The sequence below is a fragment of the Triturus cristatus genome, chromosome 8 (assembly GCF_964204655.1).
Source record: "Triturus cristatus chromosome 8, aTriCri1.1, whole genome shotgun sequence".
NCBI classification, from domain to species: Eukaryota; Metazoa; Chordata; class Amphibia; order Caudata; family Salamandridae; genus Triturus; species Triturus cristatus.
Window position 1 is genome coordinate 271,029,581 of NC_140591.1, and position 22,439 is coordinate 271,052,019.

Below are 22,439 nucleotides of genomic sequence, written 5' to 3' on the forward strand. Positions count from 1 at the left end.
GTGGCAGTTGGGACAGGTCCGTGGGTCATGTTCTCGTTTGTGGCACCTTAGGCAAACAACGTACATGTCCGTCACCAACATTTGTTGGTGACAGGCGCAGCAGGGCTTGAAGCCGGCCTTCTTTGATGAAATTTCTGCCACAGCAGGAGGCAAGACCGCAAAAAAAAGAGTTCGACAAAACAGCGAAAAAAGCTTAGTCAAAAAGAGACTAAGGATCTTCCTGGAGCAATGATGTTATAGAACATATAAGTGATGCAAGATATGAGGTCAAAAGCAGTGCATGGCGGTGGCACAAGTTATAGTTAGCTATGCTGGTGAATTTTTGTGGTTTTTGAGTTCAAAACAATACTGTTGTCGCTGAATAGAACATTACTTTAACCTTTGTTTTTTTTCAGTGAATTTCTAAGACGTTTTGTAAATAACATGTTTTTATCACATTAAACTATAATGTTACTTTAACCTTTAGTTTTTTCGATGAATTTAAAAAAAAAATATTTTAATAAACGTAAATGTTTATTATCATACGTAAAGACATCCCCTTCAGTGCACTTTGGCTGTGCACAGCGGAGGACTGGCCGCTGGACCTGGACTGCGGCAAACCCCCACAGGCAGCCAACCCCACGCTGCATGCAGCCTTTAGCCGTGCACAGCAGAGGGTTAGCTACAGTATCTGAACTGCAGCCAGACTCTGTGGCCAAAGAACCCGGAGGCAGCAAGTCCACCGGTTGGCAGCCAACCCCATGATACGCACGGACTTTCGTCGCACATGGCGTGGGGTTGGCAGTAGGGCCTGGCTGATCAGATCTCTCTTTTTTCAACCTGCGTGATTGTAGGACTCTTACGAGAGTCCTGCTAACCCAGCTGTCTAGATATAAAGTTTTTGAGTTTTTGAACTCTAATTTCTCAAGAACTACTGAACAGATTTACACCAAATTACAAAAACATGCTTTCTGGACTGAGATCCAGCTTTCTGCCAAATTTGGCACAATTCCTTTCAGCCATTTTCACTGTATCAATATTCAGTTTTGATAAGGAATATTGCACGGGGAAAACTGTTTTTTGGGCTATCTCTTTTTCTTGGTCTCAGCTTGATGGCTCACCCTGAAACTTTCCAGGAAGAAACTGAACTTTTTTTGTTTTGTTTTTGTCTTTCGTGAAGATTCATCAAACAGCACCAAAATTATTAGCAAACCAAAAAATGCTCTCCCACCGGTAATTCGGTCCAAACTATAACTATACAGTCATACGACTAAAGCACAAATTAACTTATAAAGCCAAGACGTATTTACTGCAGACCCTGCAAGCCAGAAACCTACTACCACCACTGTGAAAATGTGGAGCAACGTGAAATTCAAAAGAACATTGTACATAAATTGCCAAATAAACAAAGCAACACATTTCCACATACCTTGAAATAAATGGGAGCCATATCTCCTATTTCCTTGGGCAGCGGAATGCACTCGTACACCATATGAAACCGTTTTTTTGTGTCTATATTTGTTTCAAGGAAAACACAGTCTAATCCTTGGCTTTCAAACATTTTAACCAAGGTTTTTCTGAACATCTGTGAAGAAACAAGAACAACAGAAACCATGTTACGAATTCAGGATACAAACTGCATCTAAGTATTCAGTATGGTGGGACAACGTGGTGTTCGCAAACATGTTCATAACTTTTACAGTAGGCAATTGCTCTTAGGCCACTGGAGTGAAAACTGCAATGGTGCTGTAAAAGACATGGAATGGTACACTGCAGGTGTGAATCAATTTCGGTTTTTATCCTAACAGTGTTCAATCAAGCTCATATTCATGTGCCATTTGTTCCAATAGGCAGAGTGACCCCCAACATACACAGCACCAACATGTCTGTGAATTAGTTACTTCCCTGCTCCGGCATAGCAACATTTATGTTGGCTATTCCAAAATGCATAGTCCACTGTCTAATAAATTATTGAATAGACTAAATATAGTTGGCTATGTAAAAGTAACAACAGGCAATCCCTGCCTAAGGAAACAATAAAGAACGTATTTGCTACATGTAGGAAGGCGGTATTTGCTAAATTAAAAACTGGATTGAAGGAGAATATGGAAAAGTGCCAAAGTACACATGGAAAGCGTTTAAAGGCCCAAAGGTAATAAACCAGTGATAAAACGCATAGAGAATAGTATAAACTGCAGAGGGTGACAGTGCCTAAAGAGCTATCCTTGGGATGCAACTGTTCCTCTATACATCATATTTGCAAACGATAAAAATTAAAAAATAAGAAAAATGGAAAAGTAGATCTTTGTATGAAAGCCAAAATTAAACTTACAAAAGTACACAAAGTGTGGAGAAGCAGAACTGACTTAAACTAGAGGAGATAGGATCTATTGCTATCATGTATCCACTATGAACAAAGAGAGCAGCAGAGATAGATTTCATTAAAGCACTTCCTTAGATATTTGAGGATTATGAGGACATTGATGAGGATTACGGAACATATATTGGTAGTGAATATGGATCTTGAAATTCTCATAGCAGTGCTTTCATGTGCCACTAGATGGCGGCGTGCAGCTCTGTGTATGCTTCATTCCACCCAGGATGTGACGCAGATCACCCATATTCAAGTGTCCCCCCTGTGCCCCAACATCAGTTTATTGCTGTCTCTTTATGTGCTCTTGGAAGTGGAGCCCAAAACAAATGTCGGTACTTGTGTGCAGATCTCTAACTTGGGGCATTTCTATATGATAAAGAGGGAGGTGTGAGGTTGGCAAGGAATCTGCAGTTATATAGAGCATCCACCATAAACACTGTTACCGAAGGTAAGCAATTTGCTCCTCTGATGGATTCTTCTAACAGGAGATTCCTCACCTTCAGAATTGATACCAAAGCAGTACTGCCCAACAGTGGAGGGTCTGTGGAGTAGGCTCTGATCAAATAATGCTGTAGAACCTAATGGGTGAAATGCACTTCTGGTCAGACCTAGTTGTCAAGGCAGCAGCGATTTGTGAATGTGTGTACCAACGCACACATCGTGGCTGATAGGTGTCGAGGACAGGCACTCGGCGTACAAACGCAGAGGTGGCAGCCTCAGACCTTAATCTGGAGTTCCATGGTCAAAATATTCCAGATTCATGTATACCATAGTGAAATAGTGGGCAGGGGCGGCCTTGAACTTTTTCTACTACATGGCTATCGTAAGCTTTCCTGCTCGCCCACATTACCATATCAGTGCACAGTCTGTGATGGTGAACCTTCTCCATAAGGCCAGACCACAACAGCAATACCTCTGAGAAGCCAGGCACCTGCTTCATTATATGAGCTCTGTGGACCAAAATCGATGAAGAGCCATCTTGTACTGAGTTTAATTTTACCATTGTGAAACATGCTAATAGACCTACAACTTATTTTTCTCCGTCTATCAAGGATCCCTAAAGAAGGACCGGGGTGAATCAGAATAAATGGTGAAGGGAAAGTCACGTGCTTCAACTTAGTGGCTAAGAGGTCCTTGGTTTACAGTGTAGTACACACTGGCAAGCTTAGATATACAACTACTAGGCCTAATGCCTTGATAAACCAAACCACCTCCTACATGGACCGGCCCATCGGAGCCTCCTCCAAATGTGACCACATTTTGTCTAAAGTTAGTTTCATCAGTCAATATTCTCAGTTGCTCGGCATGATAGTATGCTAAAAAGACTGGAAAGACCAACCCCGCTCCCATCTTGTCCTTTGCATAACCTTCAAAGGCAACTGTTATGAAATCTATGCCATATAAATTGGTGTACCGCACTGTGAAGATCGTCAAAAAGGGAGGTTTAACCATACCTTGCAAGATACAGATCTAGTACCCTAGGTAAATAGCATAATTTCAGGGTTAATCCTGCCTATCCAGGAAAAAAAAGAGAGGGGCATAGGATCCTACATATGACTGCAAGAAGTGAACGATAGTTAGCTTTGAATAAGCCAGTCACTGATGGCGTAATCTTTACTCACAAGTATTTAATGGAGCATGTGTCCCACTGGAAGGGCTATCGCTCTCGCACAGTGACCACCTTCTCAGGGAGAGTCAGGTTTAATATTTCAGACTTCCCCATATTAATTTTATAACTTGCTACATCCTGAAAAAGACATTTAATTCTTCAATCAGTGCAAGCAAGGATCTACAAAAATAATCAACAAACAGATAGCTTAAACAACTCAGCCCTAAATTGTAGGCTTTCTCAGTCCCAATGAAACTAGAATCACCAGAATATTTCTCAACCTCATCTTCTCAACCAGGTCAACTACCCTCCTCACACCGCCGTGGGTGAACATCTCTATATTTAAGTCAAGGGGGTCTGGATGGATCAGCCCTGGTATTAGGTGTTCAAGCCTACCGGCCAGGACCCTTGTGCAGTTCTTTGCATCAATATGAAGTGAAGCAATCGGCCTATAGAAGGCATATCTCACAGGGTTCTTTTGGTATGACTACAACTGTAACTTCTGTCTCACCCAGATGGTGATAGCTTGCCTGCTTAAGTGATATAGTTAAATAGGATTGTCTATCAAGAAATCAGTAGGGGTTGAAACACCTTATAGAAACTTTTGTAAAACCATCTGTCCTGGAGCTTTAGATAAATTGGGGGTTTATAGACTTGGTGACTTCTTCGGTTGATACTGGGGTAAATAAAACTTCTGACTTGGAGACAGCAAGACCTCTGAATTTATCTTGATCTGTTAACAAAATCTGGTCTGCTACCGTGTATGGCACTGCTCACTACAACTTTTTACAGTATTTCCTAAACTCCTCTAATTTGTCTTCTTCTGAATCACTTATTTTCCCATGTCAGTCAGGGTTGCACCTACATATCCCTTCTCCATTTGCTCACGCAATGGGAGTACGAATCAGGTGCCGACCTTCTTCCCTGTGCCACATGTTTGCTTCATAAAGTGGAGGAGAGAGAATTCTGCCCAATTAGTGAAAATAACCATCAGCTCACCTCGAATATCCATTATTCATCTGAGAAATCTTGTGGAGAGGGCTAGTCTGTTATATTTTTCTACCTTCCTAAGTTTACCCTCTAGGTTCTCTAGGGTTTGCATTCTGCACAGACTGGCCGCCATTGATAAAAACATGCCTCTTATCACCACATTAAAATGCATCCAAGATCTCCTGAGCCATGTGCGTGGGCATTTTTATCTAGCCTAAAGTCATCTTTGATGTTATTCGAAATGTCTTGCCTATGTCTCAGATCTCTAAGAACAGAAGGGCTCAAGCGAGCACCATCTTACCCATGTTATCGGAGTCTGCCCTATGCTCATCTCCACCCATACCAGTGCATGTTCTGACCCGAGTTCGACCCAATCAGTCTTTTTTGGAATAATGGATCTACAGCATTAGCCAGAAGGATAAAATGTATCCATGAGAATGATCTATGTGATAGAAAGTAATAGTCTCTTGTCCTCGTCAAGGTGGTACCTCAAGATGTCTTTAAGGCCCAGTGACACCAGGAGTGCTTTAACTGCATTAACTGACAGTATGTCACTGTGTCACTGTTCCCCCAGATGTATCACACTCTGTGTTTTAAACTAGATCAAAATCCCCGGTCAGCTTAATTGTACCCTAAGTAAAGTCAAAGTGCTGCCTTAGAAAATCTGGCAGAAAGTTATCCTGCTTCCTTGCATTACATCTCTCCCACAACACAGCCCCTAGGTACTCCTCTTCATGTTTCAGGTCATAGCTGGTCCCCTTGTATACCCTTCCTTGGTGGGGAGGGGGGGGGGGGAGAAGAGGGAGGAATTGTGGGTAGAGGTTGGGCTTGCCAACCATGTCCAAAGTACAAATATTATCGCCTAGGGGTGGTGAGAAAAAGGCTCTTGGTCCCCCAGCAGGTGTCTGGGCTACTACACGTCAGGCATTGCAGTTGCTATTCCTAGGAGCCCTGGTGAGAAGGCGAGGTCTGCACCACTCATTACTGTTGCTTGCCCTTCAACTGCGTTGTTTTCCCATCCATTGACATCTTTTGGTGTTGTTAACCTCCCCCATAGCCCAATGTAATTCGAACTGCAGCTCAGACACACACAGGGTGCCTGCTGGTTCATTCAGATTACTCTCGTCCTTTGCGTGTTGATACAATCTCCATCTTGCAGAGCAGTCGTTGGGCTGGGAAGAGGGCGTGTTCTACGAGTTTATATAGATATGAATGGCATTGTTGCTACCTTTGCTAGGTCGGTTTACGCCAATGAGGCAGACTAGTGGCCTAGGGTGAGTTCGTGCAGTGGTGTTGGGCGTTTTCTCAAGAGCCAGAGAGGAGTTACAGTGGGATTAGCATTCGCCGGTAAATCAACATTAAGTGCATGCTAAACTGCTTCTACAAAACCTGCAAACTCGCAAACCTGATTAGACTAGTCCCAAAATGCAGTGGATTTCACAGTTACAACTGATATGAATGGAACACTCTTAACAGTTAGGTTGACAAGCTCACAGTTTTGATCTTTTAATCTGATTCATATTGGCGAATATACAGGTAGTAACAGAGGGAGTTTCTCTAGACATCACTTCTTATTGAGTCTTCCTCCTAAAGTTTCATCATCAAAGGAAAGATAGCACAAGGCATTTCGGAATGCTGTACGCAGCTAACGGTGTGCTACAGAGCAGCTTTGGTATACTCCAGCATCGAAGCAATGATAACACTGGCTCAAGAAACTATTTCCACCATTTATAAAAGAGCTACTTATGACTCATATCTCAGTTCAGACAAGGTTTCTGCAAGTCCAAACCATGGAACTGACAACTGAAAAACCGACGTATATCATCATGCAACCTCGATCGTTCACTCTGGAAACACTGCATCAGGGGACAGTAGAATTAAGGAAAATACACGGGGAACTCATTCTTTCATCTCACAGATTAATCAGCCACTAAGACTGGGGAAGAATCTAGGACTACAGAAAAGTGCCTGACTGCGAATGCTGCAGTGTGGCCGGGCCACTTTGGGCATGGGCTCCACAAGAGGTATTGAGACCGCAATACTTAGTGACTATACCTAGAGACGTCCATGTATCCGTTTGTCTGCAGTCAAAAGCCTTCATTAAGTCTTAGCATCAGTATAAGGGGAAGTATTTATCCATGTGATCACACCCAATGTCAACACTTATCATGTTTATGCAAACACCGTCAATCTTGAGATGGTTTCTTTGGTGATGGTGCATCTCTTATAAGCCCCAGACAAAGTCTACAAAGAGTTGCCTGCCCATTCTGAATATTCTCTGTAGGCAATATAGGTGCTAACATACCTTTTGAGGACCAGCTTGTGGAACCTCTCCTTTTTCAAACCTAAAAAATTATTATCCGGAACAGAAAAAGGGTGGAACAGTATACAATGCCTGCATTTAGCTACATATGAAGCCTGAGGATATTAAAAAGACCCTTTGTGATAAAAAAAAAACTTGAGAGAGCAGTTGATTATAGTTGCAGCTCTACAGCACCAATGATTTATGGATAGCTAATATGGCAAACAAGGTGGTTTTAAACTCTGCTCTCCAGGCAACTTGCTTCTCTCGAGTCAGCAAAATGGGAACGCCCCATCTGTAATGGTTGCCTGTAGGTATAGTTTAAACCATAAGAGGTGAAAATAGGGCGGGCTAGGGAATAAGTAAGTGCAGATGCACTTCACTCAAGAGACTCATCAGTGTCTAAGCAGATCAATATTGAATATATCCAACACAGGCATGATGCAAATTCCTCAAAAGAGAAAGGTACCTGAAAACATCAGCTGCTTACAGGCTTAAAGATAGCATACTATAGAGCAGAACTGAAATGACACCCACAAGTGCACTCCTCATTTGGGATGCAAAGCAAGATTAATGCATGTGCATACCAGTGCAGTTGTTGGATTACCAATATTTAAAACTTGCAGGGGCAGTAAAATTGGTGTCAAGTGCACAATCACTTAGACAAAACCAAAAAAAAGGAATAATCATACTTATGCAATAATTAACACAGTGCAGTGCAGGGTGTGGTGGGAATGGTGAATCAACTTTAAATGAAAAAAAGAGATATTCTGGTAAGGATAGAGTGTTGTGGTATTACAGCACCTTGGCATGGTAATGGTTATTGGTTTTCTTTTGCTCATCCTCTATTGCCTAATCAGAGTTACAAGAAAACAATACCCAGGACTAATGCCAAGTCAGGTCCAAAAGCACAGTTGACTGATTACAAGATAAGCTGCATATGCACATCCAGTAGTCATCATCCCCTTTCCCATTAAGTCCCATGTTCTAATGCTTCTGGTGCTAACGAATCTAGGCTTCAGGGAAATATGGGACAGCTTCCACAATGGTGTCGTATACATTTCTGAAAGTCAATAAATATCTCTTTCCAGTGACAACAATGAGGCGCCATAGAATTACCTAGTAATAAATCATGTGCTTTAGACGTGTGCCACAGCAATAGGATAACACCCTTACAACAGCACCAAGAAAAACATTCTACTGGCTAGAACACCACTTCTAGTGAAGGCAACGAGGCAGGAAAAAAGAACACCAAGCAAATTATCAGCCTTTTAATATATTGACATAGATGCTTGACTTATTTAAGGTGGGGTGTAGAATCACCCCCTTTGGTTGACACACAAGACCTTGGCTCTGAGATAAAACTTCAAAAAAAAAAAAGAGAGAACTGGGAGGCCTCAATGGATTGTCTTTAGGTCTCCCAAATTCGATTGAGGAAGAAGAACTCTAGGGAATAATGTAGCTTAGGCTGTTCCTGCTCCTGACTAGCAGATGGTAGAGGTGCAATTCTGAGGAGATCTTTGAAAGCACAGTTGTGGCTGCCTCAGAGAGCAAGCCTTGATTTCTTAAGCAGAGTAACTGTTAGCCATTTCAAAGCACACCTTGATACAGGGCACAGGCCATCTGGATATTGTCCACTGCATTACTTTATTAAATGTTCTTGTTCTGTAGAAGCCAACATACAACAGGTATTCAATTTGACTTTGAACTCGATCCCCACCGCTGCCCCATCAGGGGTCAAGTCTGTGTGATATCCACTCGTCATTTGGATCCGTGTAAAACAAACAATTGTGAAAGATGAAAGGCTGACAATTTTCATTTAGAAAACCAGGTGCATGCTAAAAATAGGTGGCTTGTGGCTGAACCGAATATGAAGTTATCTGTGGTATCCAGGTATCCAAGGATACCTGAAATATGAGGTGGAGGAATGCGGTATCAAAGGTTCTTAGACTGGGGGTTGAGGGTTGGCAGAGCGGGGCTTGATGGTGGATGCGGTGTTGCTCATGATACCTGAATGAACAGAGTTTAAAATAAGGAGTTGTCCAGTGACTTCTTTACATTGGCGATGATCTGGATGGATATCGCAACGCCTCAACACTCTTTGAAGCGGCGGCAGTGTTAAGAAGAAGTGGCAGTGCGACGTGCATTGAGTGCATCATCTAACAAAACTCAGCGAAAGAAGGCGGTGGCATTGGACATTATAGAGGTGGTGGCTGTGTGGAGATTGGAGGCCCTGGGCAGAGCTGAAGGCTAAAGCTGTGTCTGGAAGTGACAGTGTGGTGAGCTTATGCCGAGAGCAGACAATTGTTCATTTGACAGATCAGTGGCCTATCGGCTCACTCTACTAACTCTGTGCTGTGTATGTCAGGTATGCTCAGAATTTAAAGGTGCGCAACCTCCTTTGAGCTCCAATATCCAGACGTTATGTAGCACGTGCCGCTAGCATCTGTGACATTGTCAGAAGCTTACTGAACGCTCAGGTACCAACTAGCACTCTGGCTTGCTGGTTTCTCAAGCAAGCACTGAACGCTTGCCCTCCAGCCTGAGTACCAGCTATTTTAAGGAATTAAACCCCTACTTACTCCCTTGTGGAGTGGAGCAGCTACATTTAAACAGGCGCTCACCGTTGTATCGTGCTCTGATATCCTCTTTCAAGGGAGCCATGTTCAGGAGCTCTTTTGCAGTATTTAAGAGGGGACCTGATTGGAGGAAAGTGTTCCTCTTTCTGCAATTGGCTGGAAAAAGTGGCAGCCATCTTTGATTGGTGTACTTGTATTGACATCTGCTACGGTGCCTGAATGATAGTAGGCTAAAATCCAAAGAACAGCGGATCTTGGATATTAATTTTCTTTCTTTGGTCAATCCCCTTGAAAAGGGCTGAGTTCGCTTGAAATCTGGTTCTGATGACAACTGTGAATTAGAATAAGCTTCTCATTGTATGGATCCTCCTCGAGTATCATACTGGATACTGGAAAGGAAGGCGGTGAAGTGATCCTCGGGTACCAATTCAGCCACCAGAGTTTTGTGTCCTTCTCTAACATGTCTTGCCAGACATCGGTGTACAGACAGTAATGCACAGATTGTGGGCAGCTAGTGCCTGGAGAGACTAACGCTATTCAAAAATAGCACCTCTACAGTTTTTTTTTTAAGAATCACCATGTGACCAAACGTTAAAGTAGGGCAAATGGAAAAAAGTATTCTCTCATTATGCAAAAGTGTGTGGGGCTTCATTGAGTGCAGAGAGAAAGATGTCCCTGCTTATGCATTATCTAGGTCCGGAGGGTTAAGAGGTGTTTGAGTATCTGCCAGAGTGAGACGAGACAGAAGCAGAAGATCTGAGTAAACTTGAGGCGTGTAAAAAACACTTAAATAAACATTACTTACTTAAAGTTAGCACAATTTAGAAGTGCCACCATTTTCAGAAGCGGGTCCAGTTAGCACAAGAATCAGTGAAAAATTATGTCACTCAGTTGCATAAACTAGCGCCTACCTGCAAGTTTGAAGGGAGTGTAGAAGAGCGTATTATGGATCAATTTATGCAAAGGTGCGATATAGAAAAGGGAAGAGATGCACTGTGGTGTAAAGATGATCCTAAATTGTATGAGGTGCTGATTGTAGCTAAAAAAAAAGATAGTCATGTGTGGAGGTGATTAAGAAGGAGAATATGAGTGTGGCCAAGAACCAAGTACAAATGGTGGGGAAAATAAAAGGTGAAGAGGTTCAAAGGAAAAGGTTTGCTGGTAAATGCTTCAGATGTGACATGGTGGGCCATATGGCAAATGAGAAGAAGTGCTTGGCACTAGGTGTGGCGTGCAAATCCTGTGGTTTGAAAGGTCACTATACAGGAAATTGCAGATCGCAAAAGAAAAGTACAAAAGTAAAGGAAGTGGGTCTGTCTGTGTGATGATTATAAAGAGGAGAAGTATGATGACTTGCAACTTGGTGAAATTCCCTTACAAGTGCATGGACAGAGAAAAGGATGTGGACCAGAAGATTATGTGCAGGTGAATGGGAGTGAGGTTAAAATGCTATTTGACTCAAGAGCAAAGATTACGCTCATTCCAAGGAGTTTATTTGAAGAGCAACTGGCTGGTAAGGTGAAGTTGTGTACATCTGATATCAGACTTTTAGCCTATGGTGGACAACCCATCAAACTGGAAGGGCACTTCTGGGGGTAAGCAGAGTATAAAGGGCACATAACAACAGGAAAAGTGTATGTTTCCTGTAAAGGTGACAGCATCATCAGCTGAATCCATCAAGGGTATTTGTAAGTAATATTGGATCTGAACAGTTCACTGAAGATTCTGTTGAGAAGGAAGGAACACAGTGGGGAACATGAGAAGCAAGGTGTCCCAAGGTTGTGTGTGATGGGGGTATCCCAAAGTGAGATGGGTCATGTGTGGAGTGGGACTTGACAGAAAGAATTTCCAGAGGTCTTTAAGGACCGGTTAGGATGCCTGAAGGGCTACACCCATGACATAATCTTGAGAACAATACAGTGCCAGTGGTCAGTAAGGTACAGGGGTTTCCCTAAAGCTTTCCCTCAGGTCAATCTTCAGGAGAGAACGGCTTTGTTTTGCTAGCGAGGGGCCTGATGCTAATGCAAAGGTAAAAGGCCCTTCTTACTAACTGTGAAGGTGACTATTAATCCCTTCAGCATGGGGGACGTAATGTACACATTCTCCGCACTGCCTCTGAAGTGCATATTATATGTATGTCAAGTTCACCAAGGAGAGTGCTAGGAAACCTCTTTTGCTTATACAGGAGCGGACAGATAAATTATTCTGTGTCAACCTCAAGCCCTCACAAAGCCGATCGAAGACATTGGCCCGTTGTGGTCATGCTGACATCATCATTCCTCCAGACAAAATGGTAACTAGATTTATAGTTCTTGGATACGGCTGGCTTAATAGCAATGGCATGGAAGCCTATTCTCAACTCAACTGGAAAACTGGTGGACTGAAATGATAAAATGGGCAGAGGCCGAAGCCAATTCCTTACCGCCATGCAGAAACAGACACGGAAACCAGTTGCTGTGACTGTGTGGAATGTACTGAGGCTGACATTAAAAAGCAAAAATAGACGAAGTGCCGCCATAAAGGCACAATGGTAATAAGTGGTGTTACATATTTACTATACACGGTCTAGAGTTTACTGCAGTATATATGACCATGCACCATGACCATGCAAATTATAGTAGATGCCTCATACCAATAATCTCAGTGGAATCGTAGAAGCTAAGAGTATATGCTCAGAATGCCCAATGATATAATAAGGTAAACGAAAATTAACTTCTATTGCTCATCACAGTAGGTAATTCTGCATGATTTGTACGGAGGGGTGCATTTGGGGTTCAATAGTTAATTTTGTTTATGTTTAGTTACACTGACACTTGCAATTTCCAATGCGATCGTAAAGAAATGCCCTAGTGCGAAATATCTAGGAGTCTACTGCACAGTGGGTCTGAAGTTCCAATAGTTATACCTGCTGACAGCTTATAACTAGTGCCCTCCTCACAGGATGGCTGAGGTGGCAAAAGGCTATTGTGAAGTCCTTTGTGAGTGTGCTGAGGCAGCTACTTTGAAAAGTAAGGGGTGACATATGTATAATAAAGGGAGTTTTAGGCTTGGCAAAAGGTTTATTTTGCCAAGTTGTATTGGCAGTTTAGAAGTGCACACAGGCTACAGTGGCAGGCCTGAGACATGTTGTAAAAGGCTACTTAAGTAGGTCGCACAATACGTGTTGCAGGCCCACAAGTAACATTTAATTTACGGGTTTGGAGTATATGTTGTACTACTTTACTATGAACAAATAAGCAAATTAAATGTGCCAATCAGCTGTAGGCCAATTATTCCATATTTAGAGGGGAGCTCACGAGCACCAGTAAGATGCACAGAGTCCTAAAACCCAACAAAAACAGGTTTAGAAAACAGGAGGGGTCAAGGCAAAAAGTTTGAGGGTGACCCTGCAGAGATGTTGCCGTCCAATCACGATCATCATTTGTACAGTTTTGCGTTATTACTTATTTGATTATTGCTATTGTATTCACGTTTCAGTTTGCCTTATTGATGTCAGTTGCAAGTTAAAGAAGTTTTGTTTTTCTCCACATTTCAATGTACATTGTTTTTTCACTGTCTGTGAAGCAAGTAGTGATAGAGTGGTTTGGAACACAATTTAAATGTATTTACTGCTTCCATTGTTATTCTGCCTCTAAAACATTTGCACTACTTTCTCACTTGTACTGCATTGCCATCTCATCTTCTGCTGATACCACATACTCACGTATCAACTTTCTCAGTGCATAAACATTTCTTCAAGTAACTTGGCATTCTGTGAAGAAAAGCCTTTTAGACTTCTGTCCAAGCCTTAAGTCAAATAATCGAGGAGAGCTCTGAGGCTGATTCTGTTACTGATAGTGCATCTGAGAGAGAGAATCACGGATCAGAATCTGAAAGGGATTTTCAGTTGGCGGAGTTCCACCAAGTGATGACTTCTCTTCAAATGATTCTGAACAGCATGGGGTATGTGGCACAGCAAGGGAGTTGCGGTGTTCCTTTACAGGACAATGTCCTGGACAGACAATGGCAGTGTACCACAATCCAAAGTGCAAGCAGGTGCTGCACAGAGCACAATAAGGGGACTCTTGTGGCAGCAACCCAATAAACTCCAGGCTCTAGTTTCTCCTTTCCTTGGAGATGCTGGATATAAAACCAATACTGCAATTGCTTAACCCATTGGCTAAGTCCAGCTTTTTATAGATGACCGGTTCCTTGAGGAAATTGTGCAGTAGAACATATTTATATGCCAAACAGTGTTTGAGGGAAGATGGAGGCACTCTGGCACCTTAGTGTAGAGCACACCTGTGGAATCCCACTTCACCTGAGGAATGTAAAATCTATGGGGATTTACAATGTTTATGGGAAAATTGTGTAAACCATCAGTGCAGTTTTACTTGTCTTCTTTAAAGTTTAGGGCAACCTATAGCTTCCCATCTCTCTTGAGCAGACAACGTTTTTTGAAGCTGCATTTCAATGCTAACTCTGTAATGAAGCCATCCACACCATAACATTTGCTCAAATTTCGACCTGTCAAGGAAGGACATTTCTCTGTCAAGTTTCATGACATTTATTCTCGGTACAGCATCAACCTTTATATGTTGTGCAAGACTTCCAATAGTTACGTATTCAGTCTGAGAGTGTATACTGGAAAAGGATTCCAGTATAATTTGTGCTGGTTGCCCTGTCACATTAAAGACTAGGAAAAAGACTATTTAGGATGGTGCTCTATCACTTTTTTGTAAAGGTTTATCACCTTTAGGTGCCCAATTTCTATGCAGGAATATAGCTGTTGAACGTTCTGTGCAACGTTGGCACTGTAAAGTTGGAAAAATTTGAAGTCACCGCAAATGATTCCTCTTGAGCTTGTTTGCTAAAAAAACAAAATGATAACTTCTAAACGGGTCTGTGAAGTATCTTGCGTTGCAACAAACTGCTAGCTTGTGACATTATCAGTCAGATGGGAGGTGCATGATCTGACTACAATTCATGATGATGGCACTTCTCTGGTCATAGTTTAAGTTCAGTGGGCCCAAATGTATACTTGATAATAACAAGTACATTGGGTGCAGTTCATAAAATTGCTCCAGCTATTCTGACCATTTGGAAAACCTGCACATGGTTCAAGAAGCTGGCTATTCACTAGTTCCATCTGGCAGCAAACAATGCATATGTTGTAGATTTGTCAAGTTACTACAGGAACACCGTTGTCCTTCCTTGAGTTAGCGTTTAACATTATCATTAGTCGGAATGCAATAAAACAAGCCTTCTCTACCTAACGTATTGCAGATGATGTAGTAAGGCTACATGATCGACATTTCGCCAACTACATTCTGACCAAATAGAAGAGTAAACCAATTTTGTAAATTGAAAATTTGTACTCAGCAAGGAATGAGAGTCGTTTATACTTTCTCCAGTGGCCATCTAAGCCAGCCTGTACTTGAATGAACTACAGCAGTCAGCTCAAGAGTTAGTATGTGACTTTAAATGACTGTGCATGGATAAATACTTCAGTGGCCATTACTTTTTTGACTTGCATATAATGCATCTCAAATTGTTCCATCTAAGGGCTCGATTACGATGTAGTTCAGAAAGGCTCCGAAAGGCATTGGGTTCATCCAAATCCAATTCGGAAGCCTTGTTTCAGACCGATCCGAAACACTTCGGAACGACAGATTATGATGTTTGGAAACCGTTCGGACTTTCCCACTCGTTTCCGTATGACATTTGGCGTAACCGAGTCGGTTGGAGCCAACTCGTACAGGTCTACGGACCGTGTTTCCGACTGAGCGATTAGGATGTCAGATTCGAACAGCCTATCTGAATCAGTTGTTCCGACATGGATCAGCTGTCGGTATCTGACTTTGGGGACCCGTAGCAGGCACCTCTTCACCCCAGGGCCTCCAAATCGTGCCTGTGGAGGTACCCATGGGTCCCCTTTCCATCCATACACAGTGTGGCAGGCATCTTGGGGTGCCAGTCACAGGGTGCATGATTTTCCGCAACCACCACTTTCTTCAGTGGGAGCCTGTGTATTCGGTCGGAACACAGGCTCCCATTGAAGTCAATGGGAGTTCGACTGAACAGTGTTCGGAACCAATAGAATCGGTCGGACGGACTCCCAGAATCCGATTTGGTCAGAAACCATTCTGAAACCGTTTCGGTTGGAATGCTTTCTGACTGACATCGTAATCGACCCTAAAGTTGGAAAATCTTTCTAATAAATAGGATACACACTGGTCATCAGTATGGCCTGCTTGCTACCTTCATCATCTGTGAAAATATGATGGCTGTTCCATTTGCTGTATTACAAGTGAACTACAGTCAATCCAGTGCACATACAGGGGATGGGGCATTTACCAAGATTTGTTGGGAGTACCCTGTCCACTAGCTCTAATTAAGGTCCTAAGTCTTTTTGGAAATGCCTTCTGGGTAGGGACCCAGGATTTTTACCAACATTTTCAACTGAAGATATGCTCAAACTGTCGAAGGAATGGATCACATGATATCTTCGGACTTCTCCAAATTACTACCATGCAGTGAAAGGGGATCAATTTGGCAACAGTCTACTGGATTTTTAGCAGTCGCACTGCAGGCATACACGAGAAATGTCAAGATCCCACTATGGCATCACAAATGGCTTAGGAGGAAACATTCGAGTCAAGCATTTAGTAAACCTCATTACCAAAGCCGATTTGAACAAGGACGGTTAGTCTGGCATATGCAGAAACCCCGACAATGCTGACAAATAACCTTTAATAATGCCCACTGTAAAGACTTGCTAAGCAAAAGATCAAACTAACAAAAGCATGTCCCACAGCTTCACCTGTAAGGGCCAGTATTACAAACACAACATCAGGTCACAAATCTGTCCCTATGTCCAACGTAATTGAAGTTTGAAAAGGATGCATGGCCAGGAAGACCTTAAGATCCAAACAAATGTCCCACAACTCAAGCAGACTGATGTGGGACTAGCCCTCCACCTCCCACTGATGACCTCCCCAGCCCAGCTGAGACAGGTCTGTCCCCACAGTCAGCTCTGGTTGGGGAATGAAATATTTTCCGGCAGTCTGGCGCCAAGGGTGAAGAATCTGCAGTTGGATGCATCCATTGGAGAGTAAAGGTTCAATAGGCCGCCAGCACAATATTAGTCAGGACTCAGAGTGAGACAGAGACATGAAGAGATAGTCAAAGTTCAGCCTAGACTTGTTTGTTTTCATAGGGATCTTCTGTATGTGGAAGGAAGTTGGACAAGCTAGCAGTTTAGTGACACAGGTCACTTAACCCACCACCACTCACATAGGGCAAACTATAAACACACACCTCTCCAACCAAGTATATAAGTCTCCCTGTATACTCTTCATGCTCATGACATTTGTCTGCTACACAAATGCCGACAACACAAAATATATATGAAGGGGGTTCGATCATGAATTCTGAGCGTCTGCCAGTGGCGCTTCAAGAGGCACCGTTCCAGAAGTGGCGGGAGTAGTGCTGGCACCAGCTGTTTCAGCTTTAACTGCTTTTCCGAGGTATCGGATCAACTCCTGTCCGCCCTGGGGTCCGGCTGAGCAAAGGCTTCTACCTATGGTGGTTCGTGATTTCACGAGGATTCGAGCGTATTTCCATCTCGTCTCAGAGCCCGGCAAAATTCCTGCACCCAAGGCTAGAACGTCAAGGGGACCCAAGGGAGCCTGACAACATCGGCGCTGGATGTCCCGTCCTTTCATAATTCACCTTTTTCCTGCTGCATTTCCCCTCGCAACATTGAGCCAGAAACAGTGATTTCTGGGTAATGGAGTCCACCGAGGATTGCAGTGGCAGTGTGACCAGGTGATCAGGGGTCATTAACTTTCCTCCAATGAGGTAGTTGCAGGACATTCAAAGGTGGGGGCGGAGCAACATCCAAGAAACAGCCGCATCTGAAGAAGGCCATTTTAGCCGAAATGCATTATGCACATGCTGTTTTAATAAAGGACTCCCTGATTTCCCCGAAGTGGCCTCTTCTCCTTGCTTACCTGAAGGGGGTTCGATCATGAATTCTGAGCGTCTGCCAGTGGCGCTTCAAGAGGCACCGTTCCAGAAGTGGCGGGAGTAGTGCTGGCACCAGCTGTTTCAGCTTTAACTGCTTTTCCGAGGTATCGGATCAACTCCTGTCCGCCCTGGGGTCCGGCTGAGCAAAGGCTTCTACCTATGGTGGTTCGTGATTTCACGAGGATTCAAGCGTATTTCCATCTCGTCTCAGAGCCCGGCAAAATTCCTGCACCCAAGGCTAGAACGTCAAGGGGACCCAAGGGAGCCTGACAACATCGGCGCTGGATGTCCCGTCCTTTCATAATTCACCTTTTTCCTGCTGCATTTCCCCTCGCAACATTGAGCCAGAAACAGTGATTTCTGGGTAATGGAGTCCACCGAGGATTGCAGTGGCAGTGTGACCAGGTGATCAGGGGTCATTAACTTTCCTCCAATGAGGTAGTTGCAGGACATTCAAAGGTGGGGGCGGAGCAACATCCAAGAAACAGCCGCATCTGAAGAAGGCCATTTTAGCCGAAATGCATTATGCACATGCTGTTTTAATAAAGGACTCCCTGATTTCCCCGAAGTGGCCTCTTCTCCTTGCTTACCTGAAGGGGGTTCGATCATGAATTCTGAGCGTCTGCCAGTGGCGCTTCAAGAGGCACCGTTCCAGAAGTGGCGGGAGTAGTGCTGGCACCAGCTGTTTCAGCTTTAACTGCTTTTCCGAGGTATCGGATCAACTCCTGTCCGCCCTGGGGTCCGGCTGAGCAAAGGCTTCTACCTATGGTGGTTCGTGATTTCACGAGGATTCGAGCGTATTTCCATCTCGTCTCAGAGCCCGGCAAAATTCCTGCACCCAAGGCTAGAACGTCAAGGGGACCCAAGGGAGCCTGACAACATCGGCGCTGGATGTCCCGTCCTTTCATAATTCACCTTTTTCCTGCTGCATTTCCCCTCGCAACATTGAGCCAGAAACAGTGATTTCTGGGTAATGGAGTCCACCGAGGATTGCAGTGGCAGTGTGACCAGGTGATCAGGGGTCATTAACTTTCCTCCAATGAGGTAGTTGCAGGACATTCAAAGGTGGGGGCGGAGCAACATCCAAGAAACAGCCGCATCTGAAGAAGGCCATTTTAGCCGAAATGCATTATGCACATGCTGTTTTAATAAAGGACTCCCTGATTTCCCCGAAGTGGCCTCTTCTCCTTGCTTACCTGAAGGGGGTTCGATCATGAATTCTGAGCGTCTGCCAGTGGCGCTTCAAGAGGCACCGTTCCAGAAGTGGCGGGAGTAGTGCTGGCACCAGCTGTTTCAGCTTTAACTGCTTTTCCGAGGTATCGGATCAACTCCTGTCCGCCCTGGGGTCCGGCTGAGCAAAGGCTTCTACCTATGGTGGTTCGTGATTTCACGAGGATTCGAGCGTATTTCCATCTCGTCTCAGAGCCCGGCAAAATTCCTGCACCCAAGGCTAGAACGTCAAGGGGACCCAAGGGAGCCTGACAACATCGGCGCTGGATGTCCCGTCCTTTCATAATTCACCTTTTTCCTGCTGCATTTCCCCTCGCAACATTGAGCCAGAAACAGTGATTTCTGGGTAATGGAGTCCACCGAGGATTGCAGTGGCAGTGTGACCAGGTGATCAGGGGTCATTAACTTTCCTCCAATGAGGTAGTTGCAGGACATTCAAAGGTGGGGGCGGAGCAACATCCAAGAAACAGCCGCATCTGAAGAAGGCCATTTTAGCCGAAATGCATTATGCACATGCTGTTTTAATAAAGGACTCCCTGATTTCCCCGAAGTGGCCTCTTCTCCTTGCTTACCTGAAGGGGGTTCGATCATGAATTCTGAGCGTCTGCCAGTGGCGCTTCAAGAGGCACCGTTCCAGAAGTGGCGGGAGTAGTGCTGGCACCAGCTGTTTCAGCTTTAACTGCTTTTCCGAGGTATCGGATCAACTCCTGTCCGCCCTGGGGTCCGGCTGAGCAAAGGCTTCTACCTATGGTGGTTCGTGATTTCACGAGGATTCGAGCGTATTTCCATCTCGTCTCAGAGCCCGGCAAAATTCCTGCACCCAAGGCTAGAACGTCAAGGGGACCCAAGGGAGCCTGACAACATCGGCGCTGGATGTCCCGTCCTTTCATAATTCACCTTTTTCCTGCTGCATTTCCCCTCGCAACATTGAGCCAGAAACAGTGATTTCTGGGTAATGGAGTCCACCGAGGATTGCAGTGGCAGTGTGACCAGGTGATCAGGGGTCATTAACTTTCCTCCAATGAGGTAGTTGCAGGACATTCAAAGGTGGGGGCGGAGCAACATCCAAGAAACAGCCGCATCTGAAGAAGGCCATTTTAGCCGAAATGCATTATGCACATGCTGTTTTAATAAAGGACTCCCTGATTTCCCCGAAGTGGCCTCTTCTCCTTGCTTACCTGAAGGGGGTTCGATCATGAATTCTGAGCGTCTGCCAGTGGCGCTTCAAGAGGCACCGTTCCAGAAGTGGCGGGAGTAGTGCTGGCACCAGCTGTTTCAGCTTTAACTGCTTTTCCGAGGTATCGGATCAACTCCTGTCCGCCCTGGGGTCCGGCTGAGCAAAGGCTTCTACCTATGGTGGTTCGTGATTTCACGAGGATTCGAGCGTATTTCCATCTCGTCTCAGAGCCCGGCAAAATTCCTGCACCCAAGGCTAGAACGTCAAGGGGACCCAAGGGAGCCTGACAACATCGGCGCTGGATGTCCCGTCCTTTCATAATTCACCTTTTTCCTGCTGCATTTCCCCTCGCAACATTGAGCCAGAAACAGTGATTTCTGGGTAATGGAGTCCACCGAGGATTGCAGTGGCAGTGTGACCAGGTGATCAGGGGTCATTAACTTTCCTCCAATGAGGTAGTTGCAGGACATTCAAAGGTGGGGGCGGAGCAACATCCAAGAAACAGCCGCATCTGAAGAAGGCCATTTTAGCCGAAATGCATTATGCACATGCTGTTTTAATAAAGGACTCCCTGATTTCCCCGAAGTGGCCTCTTCTCCTTGCTTACCTGAAGGGGGTTCGATCATATATATATATATATATATATATATATATATATATATATATATATATTTTCACAGAAAAAACCATAGGTTTCAGGCACGTTATAGTTAGGAATTAGCATTTAAAAAACCTCAGAAATTCACTGAAAAAACCATAGGTTTCAGGGGTGTTATAGTTAGCTGGACTTTTCACTTGTGCAAAACCATTGAAATTCCCCCGTTATAGTTAGTTCAGCTAACTATAACTCGCGCGCCCGCAATGCACTGCTGATGACGTCACATATTACATCACTCATGACATGGTCAGTGACATCACTCATGACATCACTGATGACATCTCAAATGACATCACTGATGACATCACTGATGACATCATCCAGTGAATATGTGTTTTTCTGAAAATTAAATATGTTTTATATATGTATATCTCAAGGTCGATGGAAGAATAAATAGGTATATAAGTGTCTAAATGGATGATTTGTTTTTGAAAAATTGATTGTGTAACTGACTGATTAAGTGTATCATAGTGAATACATGGCTTAGTGAGTAATGTTTAAATATGTAAATATCTGTATCAGTCTCTCACTTTGTGTATAAGTGGCTGCATGGGTTGGTGAGTAGCTACATGGGTGTCTATATAGGTTATTAGTTGGTTTTTTGATTATCAGTCTGAGTGTCTGCATGGTTTGGTGGGGGGTATTATGTAGTGCATAGGTGCATGAATGAGTGACTCACTGTTTGTATGTGTTGAAGACAGCATGTGTGCAGGACTGTATGGGTGGATGAGTGTGTGTATGGGTGTGTTAGTGAGTAAATGACTGTCTCAATAGTGTCTTTATGAGTAACTACATATGTTTTAAACTAGTATATGTGACTATTGGTGTATATAAGTGAGTATATGTGAGAGTGAGAGATTGAAAGAGTTCCTGTATGAATAAGTATGTGTTTCTATAAGTGATTGTTTAAAAGACTAAGTATGTGTAAGTTTCCGTAGAAGTAAGTGTGGTGGTGTGTGTATAACTGTATATGCAAGTAAATGTATGTTTGATTCTTTATTAGCATGAGTGACTATGTGTGTGAGTAACTCTATGGATGAGTGGCATTGTGTAACAGGATGTATAGGCGTATGAGTACATATGATGAGTGAGTACATGTATGAGTGACTGTATAGGACTGTTGGTGAATGAGTGGATGTGTATGTGGAGCTTAGAATTACTGAAGAGGATGTTGTAACTGGTATTGGTATGTCCATTGTTTTGAAAATTTTAGTCTCTATTTTTGAATGTGTGTATCAAAGGTTATATTAGGGTGAGAGCAGGTCTGTCACTCTATCACAAGGATGATGTCATCAGTGATGTCATTTGAGATGTCATCAGTGATGTCATCAGTGATGTCACTGACCATGTCATGAGTGATGTAATATGTGACGTCATCAGCAGTGCATTGCGGGCGCGCGAGTTATAGTTAGCTGAACTAACTATAACAGAGGAATTTCAATGGTTTTGCACAAGTGAAAAGTCCAGCTAACTATAACACCCCTGAAACCTATGGTTTTTTCAGTGAATTTCTGAGGTTTTTTAAATGCTA

General features: G+C 43.7%; 1 protein-coding gene across 1 annotated transcript in view; it reads right to left on the minus strand.

Annotated features, from left to right (window-relative positions):
* Positions 1-22,439, minus strand: part of CWF19L2 (CWF19 like cell cycle control factor 2) — a 926,849-nt gene that overhangs the window by 76,064 nt on the left and 828,346 nt on the right. Inside the window, exon 15 of the mRNA XM_085621485.1 lies at positions 1,409-1,564. Within this exon, the coding sequence (XP_085477611.1) occupies positions 1,409-1,564 (156 nt within the window). The remainder of the gene's footprint in view (positions 1-1,408; positions 1,565-22,439) is intronic.